This window comes from Mauremys mutica, chromosome 1 (assembly GCF_020497125.1).
Source record: "Mauremys mutica isolate MM-2020 ecotype Southern chromosome 1, ASM2049712v1, whole genome shotgun sequence".
Lineage (NCBI taxonomy): Eukaryota > Metazoa > Chordata > Testudines > Geoemydidae > Mauremys > Mauremys mutica.
The window spans coordinates 309,163,348-309,189,333 of record NC_059072.1 but is presented as its reverse complement, the minus strand read 5'-3'; the positions used below and the strand labels follow the sequence as shown (position 1 = coordinate 309,189,333).

Below are 25,986 nucleotides of genomic sequence, written 5' to 3'. Positions count from 1 at the left end.
ACAGGAGGACATCACAGCCAAGGTGATGCACCAGCTCCATACCATCTGATCCTTTCGCCAGGTGGCCAAGGCTCTGCAGGGGCTATGACTGTTAGGATGGTGTGTATAACCCCACACTGTCCCAGGAGGGGTCAGAGAGCAGTCCTGGGCTGTTGTGATCCTGCCCCACTGCACCTGCAGAACCTGCTCAAGCTGGAGGAAGTGTTTAAAATGGAGCCTGTCATGGGGTGTATGTACCTCCAGGGCCGGCTCCAGACCCCAGCGCGCCAAGCGCGCGCTTGGGGCGGCATGCCGCCGGGGGGCGGCAGGTGGCTCTGGTGGACCTCCCGCAGACATGCCTGCAGATGGTCTGCTGGTCCTGCGGCTCCGGTGGACCTCCCGCAGACATGCCTGCAGAGGGTCCGCTGGTCCCACGGCTTCGGTGGAGCATCCGCAGGCGTGCCTGCGGGAGGTCCACCGGAGCCGCGGGACCAGCGGACCCTCCACAGGCACGTCTGCAGGAGGTCCACCGGAGCTGCGGGACCAGCGGACCCTCCACAGGCACGTCTGCAGGAGGTCCACCGGAGCTGCGGGACCGGCGACCGCCAGAGTCCCCCCCCGCGGCGTGCTGCCCTGCTTGGGGCAGCGCAATTCCTAGAGCCGCCCCTGTGTACCTCCATGCTATCCCAGCAACCAAAAGGTTAATAATACAGGCACGGCTAGCCACTGCTGATTGGCAGGCTAACAGCAGCTGGTAGGACAAAAGGGCTGAGAAGCAGAGGAGTGAGCAGGCAGGAGAAAGGAACTCTGATCAGCAGACTGCTAGAGAGCCACCCAGGGACAACACTCCAGAAAGGAGTGAACAGGCCAACAGACTGAAGAGACTACAGAGGCCTGAGGGAAGATAAGAAAGAGCTCAGGGCACTGTCAGAGTCAGCAAACGCTTGAGGGCCTTGAGCTGGAACCCGGTGGAGAGGGCAGGCCTGGGTTCCCCTACCAACCCCCCTGATGGACTAGAGAATGGAGAGAGTGTCCAGATTACTGGATAGCAGGAGTGGACTGATAGCCCCACTGAGCTGAATGAGCCGCAGTCATGCCCCTCCTCCTCCCCCATTTGGCATGGTATGGTGGCATGGTATGGTATTATCAGTCTTCCTTCCGCACCACATAGGTGCCGACTCTGTCGGTGCTCCAGGGCTGGAGCACCCATGGGGAAAAAATTAGTGGGTGCTCAGCACCCACTGGCACCAGTCAATTGTTTACAAGGCCCGTGGGCTCCATCAGATGTTCAGCGGGGCTGTCAGGTAGCTGATCAGCAATTTTTTGCAGAGCCGGGAGCCGCCGCCAATCAGCTGTTTCCGGCTCTCAGCTGCTGCGCTGATCAGTGTGGCCAAAACAGCTCTTTCCAGCAGGGCTGTTTAGCTGTTATTTGGCCACCAACCAATCAGCGAGTGACCCCACCACCCTGGGTGCCACCCTGCCTCCTTCTCCTACCTGCTTCTTGTGGGCAGCAGGCTGCTTTCTGTGGCTCTGCAGCTGAGCAGCTCCCAGCTTCCCTTCAATCTTTCACCCAACTAAAGGCAGTAGCAGCAGCAGCAGCAGCAGCAGGTAAGTGTATTTCAAAGGGGGGTCTTGGGGTGAGGGTGGCTTGAGGGGGACTGAAACCCCTTCCCAGGTGGCTGTGCTGAGAGCTGGCACCTGGCTGCTAGTGGAGTCGCCGTCTGCATGGGGTGGGGTGGGGGGGCGCATTGGCTGCCACCCAGCTTTCTGCATCTGGCAGGGGACTCAGTCAGAGGCGTCTTCAAAAACATCCCCTGGACCCCCGCAGCACAGAGACTGAGAGTACCAGCCCCCGCCGGGCAGCTGGACTGGGACGGGCATGGTGGTGGGAGGGACATCTGGGCTCCTGCAGGGTATGGTGCCCCATTGCTTGCCCTCCCTGCCCAGGCAGAGACGTTTGCCTCTCGGAGACAGTGTCCATGTCCATGCAGTGCGCTTGGTCTCCCTCTCTAGCATCTGGGTGATTGCCAAGGGAAGGGCTAGTGTGTGATCCCTGGGGTCCAACCTGGGCTGGAACTATCTCCTGTTTAGTCCATGTGTGTTGCATCTCAGTGCGTCTCGTGCGGGCATGGACAAAGCCCAACAACCAATGTGATTGGTAGCAGAGTCATTTATTTCTCTCCAGCATACTTCTTATATACAATTATGGCAAGCAATCAAGCAATTGCTAATTGGTTAATAAATTACACATAGGCATAGCTATAACTTCATTGGATAATTGTCATCCTGTACAACCTTCTGATTTATTATCCTGTTTACGGCCTACTAGCAGTGAGAACCAGCCAAGGCCAGCATCTCACTACACAGCTCACAGCCTAATTAGCCCGTCCTTGAAGCCTACATGCCTTAGCTTCCCACACTCCCATCCGCCAAGTTAGCAATACATTCCCACATCTCCCCCCTTTTCTCAAAATCAAAAAAAAAAGGGGAAGGCATTAGCAATACATTCCCAGCTCATAGCATCACATTACTACAATCTATTACAAGCCAAAACTAAAAGGCAAATAAAAACACCAGCTGCCTAAATAAACCGTAACAATATCTTCCGTGGTTCCCTAGCCTCCTACATTCCTCCCCTCGTTTTCTCAAGCGCTCCAGTACAACAACAGCAGCATAACCTTAAGCTAATCTAGCAATACAAGCACCAGCATTCCCATATGGAGAAGAAAAATAACCCAAGTGGGCCAGCCAAGGCCATTAAGCCAGTCCCACAAAGGATTATAATCACGCGTAAGCTTATACATATATCCTGCAATTGCTAAAGCAATGCATACATAAAATACAAATAATCAAATAAATTTATACAACACATACCTTCAAAATTCTTACAACCATATCCTTGCTTTCCAAGACTATTGGTATGCAAATTTTAATAACCATTCCAAAATAAAAGAGTTGGCCAATAAAATTTCTCTCTTACTTAAGAAAATGCATTAAACCTTAGCATATCAATTTTTCTTCTAATGTATCCAAACACTTTATATTCTAAATTAAATAAAACCAGTATCTACATTTCAATCTAACTCTTTAGCTTAATTTCAAATCAAACCATTTCATAAAAATATTAAACACAACTATTTTGGCCACAAAACAAACACCACAAAACAAAACATAAAACACCAAACTTAATTTTTACTCTATTAATAAATGCATGGTATATTAAATGCTGTGCAGCTGGCATTAATTTTCTTTAATTATCTAAAAAACAAAAACAAATCTACCCCTACTGGGCAATCAATCATTACTTAAAATATACAAATACCCTTGTTAATTTTAGGCAAAACAGGGGAACATTAATACAAATGCTTTTTGGCTTGCTCTTTACTTTTAACTTCTGATTTTAAACACTAAAAGAAAACATCATCACTTACAGTGCCCTTAAAGCCTAATACAATTTTAATTACATAGCACTGTATACATTTTTTAATTAATTTAACAAAATTGGTCATAGCCAAATGATTGCAAATTAATTTCTTCGCCTGAATTTATTTACAAACATTTCAAAAACACCAAAAACTTTTCTCTTTAGCATCTTTACAAAATTCAACTGCTGTTTTCTCCAGCAACTACAAAATTAACTTTTTACTCTGCCTTAAATTACTCGCTTGTACTCCAACAACCACCTTTCTCAACTTAAATCACCATTCCAAGTATCCTCCTGAATATTTAAAATTCCCAAGCTTGTGCTTAATTACCGTTTCTTTCCACTACACCCTCAAAAGTTTCCAACCAGCTTTCCAAGCTTTTGTCTGTTGCTTGCCCGCCTGGGCCCGATCCTTTTTTCCTCTTGCTAAACCGTTGCTTCCATGGGTACCAACTTATTCCACTATCGGTTTAACTAGGAGGGTGTATTTCTAAACTAGCCCCCACCCTTCTGGTCTCTTCTGTGAACAGTTATCTGTACTTTCCCACCGTGGGGGCTACATTCTCATGCATATAACTTTAATTACAACATCTACTTTCCGCCTATCTCATTTAATATTGGCTACATCTAGTATCAAACAGTCTTGCAACTGCCAATAGTCAGCACATAACACAAGACATTACAAAATTCAGGTAAGGCTAACAAAAGCACTTTACATAAAGGTACTTTGGGTCACACAGGCCCAAAGCCATCCTCCCAAGTTACCTAGATTTATGCCTAGTAACACCAACTCCTCCCCCCTTTGAGAATACTCAACAAACTTTTGGCTGAGTTTTCTCAAACTTTAAAAACAATTAAACTCTAGAAAGCTGGGGTTAGTAATGAGGGGGTAATTAGTTCCACATATATCCTCCCCATGGACCCGGCAGGATTCGGTATATGAGAGCCCTCACCCCCCAACCGGTCCACATGCTGGGGAGGAGCACTGTGAATATTCACACTTCCACCGAGACAGTGTCCAAGTATGTCTCTACAACCCCAGATCAGATGGTACTCCTAATGTATCTGTAAGGGCAGTGGGCCATCCTGGTGCTCAAAATCACTCTGAATGGCCATCAGCTGGTCATTCAGGATTTTAAACGTACTAGCTCCCACTGCAATGCTTTCCTAGCCTCAGTAATAGCCCATACCATCTCTGCCAGTGGCCTTTGAATCCTAAAACCAATGGCGGAAATGACATGTAACTCACCAACTCCAGCCTGTACTTAAATTAGCGGAGCTCCAACAATAAAAAACTAAATAAGGGCAATATCATTTACAATCCAATTAGGGAGGGCAATACATGCTAAAAAAAATTTTTTTTCTCCAGAACACAGGGCGCAGCCTGTAAAATAAACCCCAAAATCCAATTAATACCACATTTCTCAGCAGGAGTCCCAAATTTCTTCCTGCCAGTGTACAATTCTTTGTTTCTTCACCAGGGTCAGTTCTCAATGTCCTTTTAGTCAGGAATTTCTGGACTTTGGCAATGTCAGTGATATGAGTGTTTTTTCTTCTTTTCCACCACCGTCGTGGTTCAGCTTCTACGGGGGAAAGGTCACCAGCACATCACCCTGTAGTGGTTTTGCTTCTTTCAAAAAAAAAAAATCCAATAACACAATGGGGGCTGCAGCGGACAAGGGAGAGGTTAGCCAGCACGTCACCTTGTCCTTTTTTCCTGCTGTTTAGAAGCACAATGGAGCTAAAAAAAAATAGGCCAATCATCAGTAGGAAAATTCTCCTGATGTGAAGGGGTCTTTTTGCAGTAAAAATCATGGGTCCAAGCAGTCAGTCTTCTGGTTCCAAAAAGTGGCAGGGCTGCTAGGATCTTTGGGCAGCTCTTCCATACCTGTGAGAAGAAACAGCTAACACATTCCGTTAGTGCCTGGTAGGGTTTTTCAGCTCTCACAGCTTTTTGGGCCCAGTCAAGCCCCCCTTTGTCTTGGCTGTCCGCCAAGTCTTAGCTGTGAGCCATGTGTCCTTGACCGGGGCCAGAAAGATTTCTTCGGTTAACTCATTCTGTTCTTTTTCCTTCCCTGCTTGGCTTCTTTTAATCTGTGAATCCTGTGTCAGAACACCCAGCTGTTGCAGCTTATACCGGAGAAGCATAACGGTTTTCTCGGCATTGTCCCAGGCTTAGACCAGCCAGCGTAGGACGCCTTCTCCAGGTTCCTGCCAAAACAACTTACTTGCTTGTAGGTCCAAACGACCTCCGGGGCCACGGCACGAGCCTCTGCCTGCGCCGTGCACTCCAACATCTTCCCGTCCAGGGCTCGCTTCCAGCAGAGCACCTCCTCGTCCTGTGCCTGAAGGGCGGTCAGGAGGAGCCTCCACGGCTCCCCCTCTTTCCTTAATAAGTGAGTCAGTGCAGCAGGGGAGATCTTTTCCCCCTGTCGGTTCATGATGTGCAATAAAAGCTTCTGTGTTATCTCAGAAAGGGCCGCCTGCACTCCTGCCTCGGCCGCGAGAGTCTCTACTATCTTCCTTGTTTTATTCCATACTTGACTCAGGGAGAAGGCTTCCTTATCGCCCTGAGTCACCGACTCCCAAAGCTCGGAGCCTAGCCGCTCCCAAACAGTTTTATCAAAAATTGTACTCGGCTTAACGAAAAGTCCCCTTCTCTGTCCCCACCGTAGCAGGCGGGATAACATATCAGAGGGGAGCTTTTCTCCCTGCCGTTCCGCGATGCGTATCAAATACTCATGCACCGTTTTTTCTTCCGCTGATGCAGCGGTACCCATATTAGCCGCTCACCTCTGAGCTCAGATGCGCCTCTCTTTCGGACGCCCAGGAGCTGGCCCTTCTCCAGTACTCCTGCAGCGGCTCTTCCGCCTGGTTCAGGACAACGACTCAATCCGATTCGAATCACGTCGGGGTCACCATTTGTTGCATCTCAGTGCGTCTCGTGCGGGCATGGACAAAGCCCAACAACCAATGTGATTGGTAGCAGAGTCATTTATTTCTCTCCAGCATACTTCTTATATACAATTATGGCAAGCAATCAAGCAATTGCTAATTGGTTAATAAATTACACATAGGCATAGCTATAACTTCATTGGATAATTGTCATCCTGTACAACCTTCTGATTTATTATCCTGTTTACGGCCTACTAGCAGTGAGAACCAGCCAAGGCCAGCATCTCACTACACAGCTCACAGCCTAATTAGCCCGTCCTTGAAGCCTACATGCCTTAGCTTCCCACACTCCCATCCGCCAAGTTAGCAATACATTCCCACACATGTGCTCCAGAAAACACAAGTCCAAGCATCATGTTGGGGCGAGGGGGGCATTGCTGAGTCCCAGGGTCGAGTAATTCTCTGGTGGTGATCATTGAATTGCTAATTGTCATTCATTTGCTGCACAGTGGCTGGTGATGGTTGTGTAACATCCACCCAGCCATTTGGTCAAGTGCCTTGTTGTTTCTGGGGAGTTGCCTTCTGGGCTACTCCCAAATTTGCAGCATATTTCATTAACACCATACAGCACAATCTCATAACTTTATACACTTTAATGATATACATATTTTGAGAGAACGGTGGGTTTCAGCAAATCATAATCTTTCCCATGATACCTTACATGGCATGCTTTATATGAAATATAAAGAATATATACAAATAATGAATACGGGACTTACAGAGCACAGCACGCCACTCCCCTGAGGTATAGAGCAGTGGCTCTCAAACTTTTGTACTGGTGACCTCTTTCACACAGGAAGCCTCTGAGTGTGACTGCCCCCCTTATAAATTAAAAACACTTTTTATATATTTAACACCATTATAAATGCTGGAGGCAAAGCGGGGTTTGGGGTGGAGGTTGACAGCTCGCAACCCCCCATGTAATAATCTCGCAACCCCCTGAGGGGTCCCAACCCCCAGTTTGAGAACCCCTGGTACAGAGTGTCACAGCTAGAAACTCCAAGGCTTGGGACTTTTAAAAGGAGACTGGACAAAACATGCAGTAAGGATCAGCCCTGCATTGGCAGGGAGATGGACTGAGCCAGGATGTTCACAGAGGGGGGAAAGAGCTGTGCATCTCTCTCTCCCCCTGTAACTTCTATAATTCCATCCGACTCTCCTGGGAATACAAATTCTGGTACTAAAGACCTGGTGCCTGGATCCCACTGGGATTGGGAATTAGTGCCCTGATGTGCAATGCCTCCTATCGGGCCAGTGTAGATTCTGCTGTTAGTACAGCTATTTGCAGGTGCCCTTGGACTCAGTCCCTGAGTGTATCCCCACTAAACTGAGAACTAAACTGACACCACTATCCTGCTGTGGGGATCCCAGTGTGTGCTTGTACTGTGAATTTTTGGCATGCACATGTGGCTATATTTATCTCATTGTGCTGGTAGTGCTATTTCCTTGGTGTAATGATGACATTATGCTAAGATGAATCCTGAAAATAGTGCCCTGGTGTGATGGTCATTCTGTGCTGTTCATGTGAATCCTGCATTTTGGTATGCTGTGTTGTTGTAGCCCTGTTGTTCTCAGGAAATTAGAGAGACAAGGTGAGTGAGGTAATATCTTTTATTGGAGCATCTTTTGTTGGTGAGAGAGAGAGAGACAAGCTTTGGAGCTTTCACAGAGTTCTTCTTCCTGAGGAAGAGTTCTGTGAAAGCTCCAAAGCTTGTCTCCATCACCAACAGAAGCTGGTCCAATAAAATATTCTCTCACCCACCTTTTTTCTCCAATGTGAATCCTGTCATTATGGCCATGTTAGGTGCATCCTAATATACAGAGAGGGGGTGGAGAGGAGTGAGTGGTGGGCAGGCGGGGGAAGGGGCAGAGTGGGGGTGGGGCCTAGGGAGGACACCCACCGGCAAAACCAAAAGTCAGCACCTATGCCGCACAGCTGGGCTGCCCTCCAAGATGGGTGGCTGGGGAGCGGCAGCCACAGGCTGGGTGCCCAGCTCATAAGGCAGTGCCACCATCAGCAGCTGCATAGAAGGTAGGGTGGCATTGTATGGTATTGCCACCCTTTCTTCTGCACCAGTGGTGGTGATGGCTTTACCTTCCAAGCTGAGTGGCCGGACAGCAGAGGTCACTGGCAGGTCACCCAGCTCAGAAGTCAGCACCACCACTAGCAACAGCACAGAAGGATGGGAGGCATGGTATGGTATTGCCACCCAGGGCTGTCCCTACCCATATGCAAAGTATGCAGCTGCATAGCGAAGGGCACCAGGAAATTTAGGGCACCAAATTTCCTGGTGTCCTGCGCAGCTGCATGCTGCTCCAGGCCCTGCCCTGTGTCTTCCCACCTCCACCCTGCCCCAGCCCTGCCTCTTTCTGCCCCGCCCCACCCTTTCCCCACCCCAGCCCCGCTTCTTCCTGCCCCAGCCCCACCCCTTCCTGCCCCGGAGGAGTGCAGCAGGTGAGTGCTGGGGGGTGGTTCCCCCCGTCCTCCAAGCCAGCTCCGTGCCCTCCTCCCACGGGGAGGCTGCGTAGGGCCCCGGATTAGCTAGGGATGCTCAGGGCCGGTGCAACCATTTAGGCGACCTAGGCGGTCGCCAGGGGCACCATTTTCTTCGGCAGTGACCGCAGCGGCTGGATCTTCAGCGGCCTGGTCACTGCTGGCATTTAGGCGGAGGGAGCTAGGGCAGGGGAGTGCGGGGAGGGCTGCCTGCAGCAAGTAAGGTGGGGGGCAGCATGCAGGGGAACTCCTCGCCCCAGCTCACCCCTGCTCCGCCTCCTCCTTGAGCATGCTGTGGCTGCTTCACTTCTCCCGCCTCCCAGGCTTGCGGTGCCTAAGCTGATTGGCGTTGCAAGCCTGGGAGGCGGGAGAAGTGAAGCAGCCACGGCGTGCTCGGGGAGGAGGCAGGGCAGGGGTGAGCTGCTTCAATCAGCTTAGGCGCCGCAAGCCTGGGAGGCGGGAGAAGTGAAGCAGTGATGGCGTGCTAGCGCTTGTGCGCAGAGCCGGGGTGAGCTGGGGCAGGGGGGGTGCCTCAGGGCGGAGGGGGGTGCCTCAGGGTGGAGGCGTGGGGGGGGCGTAAGGTGGAAGTTTTGCCTATGGCGCGAAACATCCTTGCACCGGCCCTGGGGACGCTGTTGCCACCCTTCCTTCTGTGCCACTGCTGGAGGCGGCACTACCTTCCAAGCTGGGCAGCAAAGAGTAGCTGCCACTCTCCAATGGCCCATCTGTGAAGGCAAGGAAAAATCATGGACAGACAAAAGTTTTACTGACAAAAAGAGCTACCGCCGCTTGTTGGGGCTAGTTTTATTTTGCCGGCAGGAGAGCTGTCTCCTGTCAGGAAAGAACGGCTACACAGGAACAGCTACCCATGCCACTGTAAGGTATGCAGTGTAGACATAGCCTTAGTGGACTGTAATAGAGATATACAAGCAGCCAGTTATCTGTGAAAGTAAACTGTCTGTGGATAATTGCAAATGCCCCCTTAACACGGGATTGAGAATCTGTCTTCTGACCATAAACTCTGTGTGTGTGCCTTTTTAATGTACTTTCCCTACTCTAATGCCTCATGGTTTACAGTGCTATTCATACCTCAGGGGGTCACAAGGTCATTACATGGGGGGTTGTGAGCTGACAACCTCCACCGCAAGCCCCGCTTGCCTCTAGCATTTATAATGGTGTTAAATATAGTTAAAAGGGGGGTTAATTTATTGGGGGGGGGCACACTCATACACTTGTGATGTGAAAGGGGTTGCCACTTAAAAAAAGTTTGAGACCCACCGATTATGGCCATGGGAGCAACCCAGAACCCAGCAGCTGTTTAGTTTCAAACCTCTCTCAAGTAGCCCCCCCCGCCGCCGCCGGTCGTGGCACTGCTCATGCGCGCTGCGTCGGGCGGCGCGGCCCCGCCTCTCCCAGGGACCGAGCCCATTGGCCAGTTCAAGTCTCGCGGCCGGGCCGAGGCAGGAGGTGGTTCCGTCCTGTACCGGCCGCCTAATTCAAACGGCGGAGCGGGTGGCGGCGGCGGCGGCGCAGCTGTTCTGTGGCTCCCGCCCTTTATATCGTCCGCGGCGATGAGCGGCCGCCTCCCCCCGCAGCTCCCGGCCACCCGGAGAGCCGAGCCGGCCTACAGAGGTAAGGGCCGCGCCCCCCCGGCGGGGCCCTGGAGCCGCCCCGGAGCCGGGCTCGCCCGCAGGTGCTGCTGGCCCAGGGCCCCCGCGGGACGGACCCAGCCACCCCCTCGCCCCCTGCTCAGGGACCCGTCCCGCCCGGACCTGGCTCTGCCCAGCCCCTGAACCACCCCCCACGGCAGCCGGTGGGTCGCATAGCGGTCGTGAGAGGCGGGCGGATCCGGGTCTGAAACCCGCACAGCTGCCGAGGCGGGTGAGACGCACCAGGCCCACAGTCCCGCAGGATCCCACAACACAGAGAAACGAGCCAGGGGCAGGGGCAGGGGCAGGGTCCGTCAACTGTGGCTGAAAAGGCGGGGCAGCCTCTTGGTTCATATGGAAACATCTGCTTTGTTTACACTGAATCAACTTCTTAACACTCTTTTCTAGCGAGTGTGAACATGTGACCAGGGCCGGTGCAAGTACTAGGCGGCAGCCTGGGGGGCCGAAAAGCAGTGCCTAAAATAAGACCAGATAACAATCAAGAGGTAGACTGCAGATCGCAGACTGTAGGGAGGATGGGAGTACTTGTGGCACAATAGAGACTAACAAATGTATTTCAGCATAAGCTTTCGTGGGCTACAGCCCACTTCTTCGGATGCATAGAATGGAACACGCAGACAGGAGATATTTATACATACAGAGAACATGAAAAGGTGGAAGTACCCATACCAACTGGAAGAGTCTAATTAGTCTCTATGGGTACGTCCAGACTACCGTCGGCGAGTAGCAATCGATTTTGTGGGGATTGATATATCGCGTCTCATCTAGACGCGATATATCGATCCCTGAACGCGCTCTCGTCGACTCCGGAACTCCACCAGAGCGAGTGGCGGTAGCGGAGTTGACGGGGGAGCTGCGGACGTCGGTCCCGAGTGGTGAGGACGGGAGATAAGTCGAGATAAGATACTTCGACTTCAGCTACGGTATTCCCGTAGCTGAAGTTGCGTATCTTACCTCGACACTGCCCCCCAGTGTGGACCAGGCCTGAGGTGCCACAAGTACTCCTGTTCTTTTTGCAGATACAGACTAACACGGCTACTACTCTGAAACCTGTAGGGAGGATGTAGATAAGAACCATGCTCCCAGTGAATTGCTCTCTGACTCCTGCCATTTAGAAAGCCAGTGAAGTCCTTTGATGGTGAATCAATAATTGTACAGATTGCTGTGTTGGTATGCACATTATTACAGTACTAGCTCCTCTGTCTTGTAGATTGCACTGCAGCAGCCAGAAGGAGAGTGGAAGGCTGGAAGTGTAAGCCCTCCCCTCCACCCACTGGGGATGAGCTGTGCTGTCAGTGTGGTGCAAGCCAGCTGGCTTGCACACGGCATGCTCCTCAGAGAGCGGGCTGCAGGTTTTCCAGGGCAGAGGTGCTGCTCCCTCTGGAGAGAAGGGAGGGAGGCTGCGGCTGGCAGCTCTGTGGGCTCTCTTGCGTGGAGGGGAGGCTAAGCTGCTTTAACCCACCTCCCTGTGCTCCAGCTTTGGCATGAGGGCCCCGCACTCTCTGCCTTCACAATCCTGCCTGCCCCCCATACCCTCCTGCTGGAGTGAGAGCAGGACGGACTTGTGAAGGCAAAGCAGGCCACATGCTCCCATTGTCTTGTTGCAAGTGCACTTGGCCCACTGCTGCTGCATGCCAGGGACTGGAGAGGATAGTGCCCATTTCACCTTGCGGCTCTTTGAATCCTATCCTGCCTGCCGCCCTCCTCCATACCTAAACCTGGTCTGCTTCCCTTCCCCACCAAACCCAATACTCCACTGACTCGGTCTGCTTCCCTTCCCCACCAAACCCAATACCCCACTGACTCAACCCGGTCTGCTTCCTTTCCCTGTGGAAAAATAAATTCTAAATTATAATGTGTTACTCTGTGACAATGTATTGTGTATAATGTATGTGATTTATTTTAAGATCCATGCCAGGTTATGCAAATTGAAAACAATAACAATGTCAGCACTGTCAGGTTGTTCATTTATTTTTATTAAATATGTAGACTAAATAATTAAATTTAATAAACTTTCAAGCTGAACATGTATTAATTCTAATGAACAATGGCACATTATGCAGTATTCATTTTTTAAAGTTTTTAATAAGCGATGCTGGGTGGGGGTGCAAGGTGGAAGTTTCACTAGGGTGCAAAATATCCTTGCACCAGCCCTGCATGTGACAGTTCCAGGGACAGCACAATTCAACTTGTCTTTAATATACACAACTATCACTACTGTTGTGCCTTAAAGATACTTTGTTTAAAAAAACTGCTTCTGCAACCCCTGCTGAAAAAATAGCTAAGTTCATCCCAGTTGCTTTCTCCTTAAACAAAAAGGGCCTTGAGAAGGTATGCCTTGAATATGATCTAATTTGGGGTACTGTCAGATTTAAGTGGGGGAAGCAAATTCTACAGTAAGGATGCTCTAAGATCAGTCTGCTGCAAACTAGCTTCATTTAGAACAGATTGCAGGAATTCAGTCTAGAGATAGACATGGATGATATTGGTGAGATCAGTATCTGAAAGGAAAGATCAGAACTTGTTAAGCAGGAAGATATAAAATTGCTCTTGACCAATGCTGCTATATGGTCATCACAGACAGTTCAGGTTTGAAGAGAACTCCAAGATTGGAAACTTGAGTAGCAAAAGGAGGGCCTACTTGGTCAAAAAGGGAAATGTTCTCAATAGGGCAGGTAAAAATGTGACTTAAAAAACCCACACATTTTATAAAACGTAAGTAGAATGTTTTATTTACATGTTGGTAGGGTTTTTTCTTTCCACTTTATAGTCTAATTGCTAGAGTGGATGATTTTTGTACTTGTTTGGTCAATTGTTAATAGAATTTGATTTATCCAGAGAATTTTGACATTTAAAATGCTGAAAAAGACAAGTCTGAGGCCTTACTAATGACTTGACTATGAGAATAAAACAAATTCAGATAAAATTGATAAGCAAATAGCCCATTCTGTAATTACAGCCAGTGTTGCCTTTTTATAGGTTGAGTTTCCACAAATCAAGACAGCTGAAACGCTTTGATTGGGCTGTAGTCCATCAGGATTTGCACTTTGAGGTTAACAGGACTCTTGCTCCTAAGTCACAAGTGCTTTTGAATATGACTCCTATGTACCAAAGGGCTATAAGGAATAGGCAGCATGGATTTGTCAAGAACAAATCACGCCAAACCAACCTGATTTTTCTTTTGACAGGCTTACTGGCCTAGCGGATGTGGGAAAGCAGTAGATTTGATATAACTTGATTTTTAGTAAGGCTTTTGATACTGTCCCATATGACAGTCTCCTAAGCAAACAACTAGAAAGTTTTCCTGATTTAAAGTTCGCAACCCCCACCCTGTGGATGCAGTTATATCAGTATAAAAGTGGTTATGCCAGTATAGCTTTATTCTGGCTTGTGAAAAATAAGCTATACAGTGCAGACTGATGAGTGGCTTTGTATCCTGGGGTACCCTTTACAATGCCTTGCTTCTGTAGCCTCCAGCCTGGACTGTTCTCAAAAAGCCTCCGGCATGTAAATCACTTCCAGCCATGTCTGTGTGTACTGCAGCGAGCCAGCCAGATATACCTTGGCTCTTACCAGCCTCGGTTATGCTGCAGGGTGACCCGAACATACCCCCAGTAGGTCCTGTACTGCCTAGCCTTATCCTGAACAGTACAAATATATTGAGCCCTATATTGCTTTAAGGGAGTAACATGCACAACTTGTTACCCCAAATGGAGTTACCCAGACACTTCAACTTGAACACACTGAATTAGATAAAGCAATAAAACAAGTTTAATTACAAAGAGAGATTTTAATTGAGGACGAATGAAGAATAAAAGTCACAAATGGTTACAAGAAAAATAAAGATAAAAAGCTTACTGGTGCTCAACTTTAACAAATGATTGGCTTTAAAGCAAAGTTTTTCACCACATGCTTTCTGCAGTCTTATTGACCAAACTCTTTTGGGTCAGGATCCCTCCCCCAGAATCCAATGGCTGCTTCCTTTGTCTTTTCAGGTGCAGTAAATTATAGAATATTAGGGTTGGAAGGGACTTCAGGAGGTCATCTAGTCTAACCCCCTGCTCAAAGCAGGACCAATCCCCAGACAGTTTTTTTTTACCCCAGTTCCCTAAATGGCCCCCTGTAGGATTGAACTCTCAACCCTGGGTTTAGCAGGCTAATGCTCAAACCACTGAGCTATCCCCCCTCCCAACATATGACCTTCTGGAGACTGTGATAGGCAGGGTAGAAAGAGTGGTGCCTTGGGGTGTTTGTCCTTTTTTTATTGTTTGTCCCTGTCTTGAAAAATATTTCCAGCTGAGACTCAGGAGACAGTCTATGTGGGAGGATATTCCCTGCTGTTTTTTCCCCCCACCTGTTTGAACTTCCTTTGTGTTCCCTTCCTGCTTGATGACTTTTCTTTACTGCTTAAATGCAAATGAAGGCAAGCACACATTCTTTCCTTTGCTTAGGATAAACCTGTTTGCCACCTTCTGTTTGGGCAGGGCTGTAAGGTTTGGAATGTGTGTTGTAAGATTCCTCTGTATGGGATTATTAAACTCCAATGTTACCAAACATATTTTACCAGGACAATACTGACCAGCAAATTGAGTTTTCAAATACATCACTAGGCAAACTTGAACTGTACAAACAATATTACAATGGTGTGAACACAGGGATAGACTGTCATAAAGGGTATAAGGCACCTTTATTCCGATATAAAAGCCTTAGTGTGGACTCGGTTACAAAAACCTCATACCCCTAACTGCTATTATTACAGTGGTATAGTGTAGTGTAGACCAATCCTGGGTCTAATGAAACACCAGCATAGTGTTGTCACCAGTATGCTCATAGTGCAATCCTAAATCTTCCTTAATGCCTTTTCTTTCCTCTGTCACAGTACTATTTTCAACGGACTTTTTAAACACATTGGACAGGAGGTGAGAAGGAAGCAAATAGAAAAGCAGGTGGAGATAGAATGGAATTTTTCTCTGGAGCTTATACCTTAGAAAAGTCTTTTCTAGTTCTGTGAAAAGCAGATTTTTAACCTTTCACCTGAAGTCGCAGTGGGGAACAAGCTGCACCTTCCCTCACATGGCCTCTAACAGCTGATATCAACCAAAGTCCTCCATTGATAGAGGCAACCAAATAAATGTGGTAATATATGCCATCATATGCCAGCAATGCCCCTCTGCTATGTACATCGGCCAAACTGGACAGTCTCTAAGGAAAAGGATAAATGGACACAAATCAGACATTAGGAATGGCAATATACAAAAACCTGTAGGAGAACACTTCAACCTCCCTGGCCACACAATAGCAGATCTTAAGGTGGCCATCCTACAGCAAAAAAACTTTAGGACCAGACTTCAAAGAGAAACTGCTGAGCTCCAGTTCATCTGCAAATTTGACACCATCAGCTCAGGACTAAACAAAGACTGTGAATGGCTTGCCAATTACAGAACCAGTTTCTCCTCCCTTGGTTTTCACACTTCAACTGCTAGAACAGGGCCTCATCCTCCCTGATTGATCTAACCTCGTTATCTCTAGCTTGCTTCTTGCTTGCTTATATATACCTGCCCCAGGAAATTTCCACCACTTGCATCTGAAGAAGTGGGTATTCACCCACGAAAGCTCATGCTGCAAAACGTCTGTTAGTCTATAAGGTGCCCCAGGACCAGACTAACTTTTACAGAACCAGACTAACACGGCTACCCCTCTGATAAATAAATGTGTATATATTATATAGCATAAACATTCTTCCAAAACCCAGCACCAAGAGGTGAAATATTAACAATGAATGTTACGATGTTAAAACAGTAATCCTAGATTAAAGATTTAACACATCACACTATTGTATAGAATTCAGATTTAAAATCTGAACACTGCATCCTTAACTTCTGACACGGGGACCAAAAAGTGGGCCAGGGAACTAAAGCACAGCAGTGTAGTTGCGTCACCAGCACTGTAAAAAAACCCACCTCCACGAGGGGATTAACTCTACACTGCCACTTTACAATGCTGAGGCTTTGGCTACACTTACACTTCAAAGCGCTGCCGCGGCAGCGCTTTGAAGCGCTAAGTGTAATCAAAGCACCAGCGCTGGGAGAGAGCTCTCCCAGCGCTGTCCGTACTCCACCTCCCTGTGGGGAATAACGGACAGCTTTGGGGCTTTGACCACACTGGCGCTTTGCAGCGCCGCAATTTGCAGCGCTGGAGAGGGTGTGTTTTCACACCCTGCTGCAGCTCTGCAAATTTGTAAGTGTAGCCAAGCCCTGAAACTTGCAGCACTTAGGGGTATGTTTTTTTTCATATCCCTGAACCACCAGAAAGTTGCAGTGCTGCAAAGTGGCAGTATAGACAAGACCTAGGTTTGTTCTCCCTCATGCTTTATGGTAGATTTTTTGAAATGCCTGAAAGGTTTGTAGCTTCCCCCCCCCCCCACACCAAATAATAATAAAAAATTCTACTTGTTTTTGTTCACCTTTCTCTTACCAAATGACTGACAATAACTAGAGAACTACTAGTCTTATGACACTAGAAAACCTGTGGGGGTGAAAACTGATTGAGATAGGAAGTGACTTCCATTGAGACCCTTAATACTGAATTGTGTGTTGAGTGGGGAAGCTTGGCTGAAGATTCAGCACCCTGCCCCTTCAGTTAGGGGGCTGAGAGAATTCTCTGTCTACATCAGTTGTCCAACTCCTGCAGTAAAAACAGAAATTAAGGCTTCACATTCCTGAGTGTCTCACTGAGGTGTTAAAACCAGGTTTGTGGTGTTTTCTTTAAAAAAAAAAAACAACCCCCCCCCCCCAAACAAAACAAAACAAAAAACCAACCAACCCTTTCAGGCCTTTTTACATGGTAAGACTATATCTAAATAAACATTTCTTCATGCTTGTTCTGCATCTGGGTGGTGACAAAAAAGCACAAATATAAAATGAAGATCAGGTTCTGATGGCTTTTTTACCAGTGTTGTCTGTCTGTAGACTCAATGCTGGCATAAGCTCCTCTGTGCCCTTTATGATAGCACTTCATTGTTGCTGCTGCAAGTGGAACTGCACCAATGCTAGATCCACGGTAGATGAGGTAACAGTCCCTGTAGAGGCAGCCACAGAGAACAAAAGAACACCTCTGTGACTTGGGGGTTCTTCTTGTTCAATGGTTAATTTAGCAGAACACCAACTGTGAGAAATGTGTAAATAAGCTACACTTGAATATATACAAAGTGTTAAATGAAAATAAAGATAAAATTGCTCAGTGTGTGGCTATTAAAATTCTGACTATATATAAAAATCCTTTTCTTCAAATCTCTGCCCAGAGGCTTTATTTATTTATTTATTTTGTCTTTTGAGTCTTGATAAAAATGAGATATGTTTAGGCCAATTTGATTCTTATAAATTTGTTAGAAATGGTTTGAGCTGGAAATAAGGATTTTGTGTAACACTAAAAAATGTTCAACTTTTTTTTAATCCATTAGAACAAAGAAGACAAAAGGTTGAAGAATACTTGTTAAGAAAAAAGGCCATTTCTGGATTGCTCATACAGGAGAAGCGGACAAATATCAGGTGGAGTCAATACCTTTGTTTAATTAAATCTGCCTACCATGAAGGGGCCAGTTTACCCCTTTACACTCTTGCTGTGGGTATCTGAATTACCAATCAATAGCACTTAACCAAATTTTAAAAAGTTACATTATTTAAATCTCTTGAGTTTTATATCATGCTCCTGGCTAAAAGCCTCTGAGTAACAAATGCTGCTTAACACAACGTATTTCCTAGAAGTATAAGTGATAGCAAACCTGTAGAGTGGATATAGTGTGGTAAGAAGGACTGAGTAAGAGAATCTGAGTTCTAATCCTGGCTCTGCTATTGATTTGTTGCATGACCTTTGCAGGTCACTTAACCTCTGTGCGTCAAATTTCCCATCTATAAAACCAGGAATAAGACTTGCTTACCTCCTTAAGGGTGTTGTGAGAATTAGCATAAGATGTCAAATATTTGCTATATTTCTACAGCTAATTTGTAGCAGGTCAGGATGTTCACTGGAAACATCATGCTAACTTAGTACAATGATTTCTAACCCTAATTATCAATGCAGCGGCAATATTGCTCATCCTCATTGAGTACTTAAATCTGTCCTTTCACTTGCTTACTCTTTTTTGGTTTGGGCTGGGGATGAGGTGTTTGGGGTGCAGGAAGGGGCTCTGGATTTGGGGGGGATTGGGATGCAGGCTTACCTTGGGCGGCTCCCAGTCAGCGGTGCAGCGAGGGTGCTAAGGCAGGCTTCCTGCCTGTCCTGGCACCACGGATCATACTGCGCCCTGGAAGTGGCCAGCAGCAGATCTGGCTTCTAGGCAGAGGTGCGTAAGCGGCTCTGTGAGGCTCTCGCCTGCAGGCACTGCCCCCCCATTGGGAAACGGCCAATGGGAGTGTGGAGCTGGTGCTCGGGGCAGAGGCAGCATGTGGAGCCCTGTGGCCCCCCTGCCTAGGAGCTGGACCTGCTGCTCGCTGCATCCAGGGTGCAGCATGGTTTTTAGAACAGGTAGGGACTAGCCTGCCTCAGCTAGGCAGCACTGCTGATGGGATTTTAATGGCCCGGTTGGTGGTGCTGTCCAGAGCCGCCACGACCCAGTACTGGGTCATGATCCGCAGTTTGAAAACCATTGTTCTATAGCAAAAATAATAGCTACTAACTTTGTTTCTCTTCTGTGTTAGCAAGAGGAACTGGTATACGTGTTTTATGCTTGTGGCATGAAATATTGCTATGCAGTGGTTTTGATTTGTAAATTCAAACTGAAATAGATTCCCTTTTGGGACAAACTTACTATTGTGCTATCTTGTGGATACCATGAATGCTAGATCTTGGTGGTTTCCCTGCTTAACATAGAGAAATGTTACTATAGTGTATATTATGCAAAATATATTTTTAGCTATTCTTAACTCTTTGCTTTTGACTTTTTTAAAAGCAATAACAGAACTGGGAAAGCAGCTAGTGATAAACTGGAAGACAAAATAAAGGTCTTAAAATCTGCTAAGCAGAAAATGGTAAGTTTTTTTTTGTATGAGGGTTTTTTCCTTTACATAACTGATAGACACTGGTAAAACTGCTTGTTTGAATTTGTAGCTACAAATTCAAATCACGTTTTGTTGTTTAGCATTAACATAAGTGACTTCCACAACATGGAAAAATGTAATAATAATAATTGGAGATATACCAATCTCCTAGAACTGGAAGGGACCTTGAAAGGTCATCAAGTCCAGCCCCCTGCCTTCACTAGCGGGACCAATTTTTGCCTCAGATCCCTAAGTGGCCCCCTCAAGGATTGAACTCACAACCCTGGGTTTAGCAAGCCAATGCTCAAACCACTGAGCTATCCCTCCCCCCTACATGTGTATACATGTAGCAGTAAATGGTTAACTGGTTAGTGTGAATGAAATCTTAATCTGTGCTCCTGCAGAGTCTTACAAAGTGCTATCTTTATGGATATACTGTATCCCAATATTTTTTCTCCAGTACAGAATAAGCTTTCTGAACTGACTAATAGGAGACTGAAGGGACTGATTAATGGAATTATTTTACTGTGACACCTATAGTTCAAACTGTGGAATAAATTCCGTTCTGATATCCTGTCTTCACATACTCATGATTTCAGGAAATAATTTTTGGCTGAAATTTTCCATGTTTGGTCTTTGTATTTTAAAGTTTGAGAAAAATCTCTTTAGCTGTTAAGGGAGTGGAAAGTTCTACTGTAAAAGGTCTAATATCACTTTAACAGGACCACAGTAAAAAGCTGTTGATAAAAATCTAATGTGGCATGGGTATAATTGTGAATTGTGTGCTTCTCAAAGTTATAAGGCACCGATAAACCTCGTGAGTATGTTCGGAAGTAATCTGCTAAAAATCTTAGAGCTTAAAAATGCTCTTTCCCCACTTGTAGATCACTGCATATGGCCTTTCCAGATCTGATGTGCACAGAGATTGTTGGTAGGACAACTTGTAAGAGGAGATTGAACAATCAAATTGAAATTTCCTCTCCACAAATTGCCTTGTCAGGAAAAGGGGAAAATATCAGAATATCCACAATTTCAGGATTTCCAATTTGAAAGGTGTAAGCCATCAACCACAGAGTATAACTAATATAACAAGAATAAAATTAGAAGTAATAGAATGAAATTAAGAAGGAATGTTGGAACTGAGTGCTAGGCAGGAAGTTGCCCAGTGGGGAGAACTCGAGCTGTAGAAAACCACCCAAAGGAAGAGTTGAGGAAACCCTTAGAGTAGATGAAAGGGATCAATATTTCATTGATAAGAGGATGAACAAGATGGGTTTCATAGATATCCACTTCCTGTGCGGAAAGAACACTGTTAACTCGGTTAAGTCCTAAAACTTCCTTTCTAAATCTCATGCAGCATAAAAACAGCTTTAAAAAAATTTGTGATGCCCTCCACAGCCCATGAGGTTCCAGATAATTGTGTGAAATCTATAAGGCCTCTTGTGATGCTGCTTGGGGCTTACCTTTCTCAAACAAGGCATGCCCTATGGCCCTAAACTTAGTGTCCCTCTAACTGGTAAAATGAGATCCTAGAAATTAACTTATTAAAAGTTAAGTTTTTAGTAGTCTATGCTCTCCCACCTGTTTTCTGCGCCCCCCCCCCCCCCGTGCCAAAAAAAAGCCCTAAGAAAAGACCTAGAAAAAAGTTAGTGTCTCAGAAAGAGAAAAAGGCTAGTGTCCCAGAAGGACAGTTGACCTACATCTTGGAGAGAGCATTTTTGCCATCAAACTCATTGGATCTTTCAACTTTCTCTTACATATGCTGGTTGCTGCACTACATCATTTGCTGTAGAGCAGGGCTGTCAAACTCATTTGGGGGAGAGGGTTGGATTCCATATTTAATAATCTGTGGGCTGGGATATAACTTTATACTCCCCTCAACCTACAAGGAATCTCCTATTAATGTCAGGAGGTGGCTTGCACAAAGACCAAGGGAAGAACAGAGTATGTAGTAACTAAACTTTTTTTATTTATTCAGTACCTTATTGTCAGGTTCAGTAAGAAACATGTACTCCCCTTTAAGCCACAGCTATTTACTCTTGTTTCTCTCACTCTGTACTTCCCTCCTTGCAGCAACTTCCAATTCCAACTTTTGGAGGCCTTCTCTCCCCACCACCTTTTCCATTTCATCTGCTAAAATAGTCAGCAATGAAATAGTTAATGTTTGACTTTTAAGTATTCACTGGGTTTTGTATTTGATTCTCCAGTAGGATTACAAGGTGATGGGGTGTTCGCACCCAAGATGTCATTTTGGGCTGTCTGCTCCCTCAGGGAAAGGATGTGACATTGGTTTATATTTAGTTCATGTCTTTCTCCTGTGGGAATTTTGTGCTACTGCGTGTGCACGTAATTAATGAGCACCGCAGATTTACTTTTTGCGCAGAAAAAAGCTTCTGCCAAACTGTTGCTGCAGTTCTGCCTTTTGCCCATCAGAGGGTGCTGTGGTGATGGAACACAGCTGCAGCTCCCTGCCAGTGAGGGAAAAGAGAGCTGCCTTCCCAGTAGGCCAGGTCAGGAGATAGGAGCTAGTGGGGGACGACAAACTGGGGAAGGGGCTGAATGGGAGTGGAGGCACAGGGCCACAGGGGGGAGGGAGGTGCAGAGACACATGGAGAGGGGGTGCAGAGCTATGTGGGGACAGATGCATTGGGATGGGGGAGGGATACAGGGAACGGGTGGCTGCGTGGGGGCTCAGACACATGTGGAGTGGGGTACAGGGAGACATAGGGACAGGTGAGTGGCTGGGTGGGGGCACAGATGTGCTGACTGAATGGGAGAGGCTAGGGGTCAGCCAGGGTCTACATGGGGGATGCTCCCTAACAATCCATCCCCACCCCCCAAAAAACCTGTTCCATACTTTTCCCACTCATATCTGACAACCCTCCAAGTTCACACCCAGGCTCCTTCCCAGCAATTTACTTCCCTTTCCTTCAGCTCCTCTGTTGCCTCTGACTCCCCCAAGCTTTTGCACTGCTTCTGAGGAGTGTGGGAAATACGGCTCTGAACTGTAGTTTAAATGAATTCATAGAATATCAGGGTTGCAAGGGACCTCAGGAGGTCCATCTAGTCCAACCCCCTGCTCAAAGCAGGACCAATTCCTAACTAAATCATCCCAGCCAGGGCTTTGTCAAGCTTGACCTTAAAAACCTCTAAGGAAGGAGATTCTACCACCTCCCTAGGTAACCCATTCCAGTGCTTCACCACCCTACTAGTGAAAAAGTTTTTCCTAATAGCCAGCCTAAACCTCCCCCGTTGCAACTTGAGACCATTACTCCTTGTTCTTTCATCAGGTACCACTGAGAACAGTATAGATCCATCCTCTTTGGAACCCCCTTTCAGGTAGTTGAAAGCAGCTATCAAATCTCCTCTCATTCTTCTCTTCTGCAGACTAAACAATCCCAGTTCCCTCAGCCTCTCCTCATAAGTCATGTGCTCCAGCCCCATAATCATTTTTGTGGCCCTCTGCTGGACTCTTTCCAATTCTTCCACATCCGTCTTGTAGTGTGGGGCCCAAAACTGGACACAATACTCCAGGTGAGGCCTCACCAATGTCGAATAGAGGGGAATGATCACATCCCTTGATCTGCTGGAAATGCCCCTACTTATACAACCCAAAATGCCATTAGCCTTCTTGGCAACAAGGGCACACTGTTGACTCATATTCAGCTTTTCGTCCACTGTAACCCCTAGGTCCCTTTCTGCAGAACTGCTGCCCAGTCATTCGGTCCCTAGTCTGTAACAGTGAATGGGATTCTTCCGTCCTAAGTGCAGGACTCTGCATCTGTCCTTGTTGAACCTCATCAGGTTTCTTTTGGCCCAATCCTCTAATTTGTCTAGGCCTATCCCTACCCTCCAGCGTATCTACCACTCTTCCCAGTTTAGTGTCATCTGCAAACTTGCTGAGAGTTCAGTCCACGCCATCCTCCAGATCATTAATGAAGATATTGAACAAAACCGACCCCTGGGGCACTCCGCTTGAAACCGGCTGCCAAATAGACATGGAGCCATTGATCATTACCCGTTGAGCCGAACGATGTAGACAGCTTTCTATCCACCTTATAGTCCATTTATCCAGCCCATACTTCTTTAACTTGCTGGCAAGAATACTGTGGGAGACCGTATCAAAAGCTTTGCTAAAGTCAAGGAATAACACATCCACTGCTTTCCCCTCATCCACAGACCCAGTTATCTCCTCATAGAAGGCAATTAGGTTAGTCAGGCATGACTTGCCCTTGGTGAATCTATGTTGACTGTTCCTGATCACTTTCCTCTCCTGTAAGTGCTTCAGAATTGATTCCTCAAGGATCTGCTCCATGATTTTTCCAGGGACTGAGGTGAGGCTGACTGGCCTGTAGCTCCCCGGATCCTCCTCCTTCCCTTTTTTAAAGATGGGCACTACGTTAGCCTTTTCCCAGTCATCCGGGACCTCCCTCGTTCGCCATGAGTTTTCAAAGATAATGGCCAATGGCTCTGCAATCCTCAGATGCAGCGCATCCGGCCCCATGGACTTGTGCTCGTCCAGTTTTTCTAAATAGTCCCGAACCACTTTTCTCCACAGAGGGCTGGTCACCTCCCCATACTGTGCTGCCCAGTGCAGTGGTCTGGGAGCTGACCTTGTTCGTGAAGACAGAGGCAAAAAAAGCATTGAGTATATTAGCTTTTTCCACATCTTCTGTCACTAGGTTCCCTTCCTCATTCAGTAAGGGGCCCACAGTTTCCTTGACTTTCTTCTTGTTGCTAACATACCTGAAGAAACCCTTCTTGTTACTCTTAACATCTCTTGCTAGCTGCAACTCCAAGTGTGATTTGGCCTTCCTGATTTCACTCCTGCATGCCTGAGCATTATTTTTATATTCCTCCCTGGTCATTTGTCCAATCATCCACTTCTTGTAAGCTTCTTTTTTGCATTTAAGATCAGCAAGGATTTCACAATTAAGCCAAGCTGGTCGCCTGTCATATTTACTATTCTTTCTACACATCGGGATGTTTTTTTCCTGCAACCTCAATAAGGATTCTTTAAAATACAGCCAGCTCTCCTGTACTCCTTTCCCCCTCATGTTGTTCTCCCAGGGGATCCTGCCTATCAGTTCCCTGATGGAGTCAGTCTGCTTTTCTGAAGTTCAGGGTATGTATTCTGCTGCTCTCCTTTCTTCCTTGTGTCAGGATCCTGAACTTGACCATCTCATGGTCACTGCCTCCCAGGTTCCCATCCACTTTTGCTTCCCCTACTAATTCTTCCTGGTTTGTGAGCAGCAGGTCTAGAAGAGCTCTGCCCCTTGTTGGTTCCTCCAGCACTTGCACTAGGAAATTGTCCCCTACACTTTCCAAAAACTTCCTGGATTGTCTGTGCACCACTGTATTGCTCTCCCGGCAGATATCAGGGTGATTGAAGTCTCCCATGAGAACCAGGGCCTGTGATCTAGTAACTTCTGCTAGTTGCCGGAAGAAAGCCTCGTCCACCTCATCCCCCCCCCCATGACCTGGTAGTCTATAGAAGACTCCCACCATGACATCACCCTTGTTGCTCACACTTCTAAACTTAATCCAGAGACTCAGGTTTTTCTGCAGTTTCATACTGGAGCTCTGAGCAGTCATACTCCTCTCTTACATACAATGAAACTTCCCAACCTTTTCCATCCATGACAGTACTCCAGTCATGTGAGTTATCTCACCAAGTCTTGACTGTGCCAGGACTTCCAGTTCTCCCTGCTTGTTTCCCAGGCTTCTTGCATTTGTGCATAAGCACTTAAGATAACTCGCTGATGCTCCCGCTTTCTCAGTCTGAGACAGGAGTCCTCCCCTCTTGCACTTTCCCGCTCGTGCTTCCTCCCGGTATCCCATTTCCCCACTTACCTCAGGGCTTTGGTCTCCTTCCCCCGGTGAACCTAGTTTAAAGCCCTCCTCACTAGGCTTGCCAGCCTGCTTGCAAAGATGCTCTTCCCTCTCTTTGTTGAGTGGAGCCCATCTCTGCCTAGCACTCTTCCTTCTTGGAACACCATCCCAAGGTCAAAGAATCCAAAGCCTTCTCTCCGACATCACCTGCATAGCCATTCGTTGACTTCTACAATTAGACGGTCTCTACCCAGGTCTTTTCCCTGCACAGGGACGATGGGCGAGAACACCACTTGCACCTCAGACTCTTTTATCCTTCTTCCCAGAGCCACGTAGACTGCAGTGATCTGCTCAAGGTCATTCTTAGCAGTATCATTGGTGCCCACGTGGAGAAGCAGGAAGGGGTAGTGATCCGAGGGCTTGATGAGTCTTGGCAGTCTCTCCGTCACATCGTGAATCCTAGCTCCTGGCAAGTAGCAGACCTCTCGGTTTTCTCGGTCGGGGCGGCAGATAGATGACTGAGTCCCCGACCCCCACCACCCACCTCCTTCTCTTGGGAGTGGTGGTTATGGAACCCCCTTCCCTAGGACAGTGCAT

At 47.2% G+C, this 25,986-nt stretch overlaps 1 protein-coding gene across 4 annotated transcripts in view; it reads left to right on the top strand.

Moving 5' to 3' along the window:
• Window positions 1-25,986, top strand: part of CKAP2 (cytoskeleton associated protein 2) — a 60,713-nt gene that overhangs the window by 22,304 nt on the left and 12,423 nt on the right. For 3 of the 4 annotated variants that reach the window (XM_045014704.1, XM_045014712.1, XM_045014731.1), the window contains exons 3-4: window positions 17,982-18,069; window positions 19,470-19,548. In XM_045014704.1, coding sequence (XP_044870639.1) covers window positions 17,982-18,069; window positions 19,470-19,548 — 167 coding nt within the window. Of the gene's footprint in view, window positions 1-10,323; window positions 10,485-17,981; window positions 18,070-19,469; window positions 19,549-25,986 lie in introns of those variants that run through there. The other variant, XM_045014722.1, reaches the window with a different exon arrangement.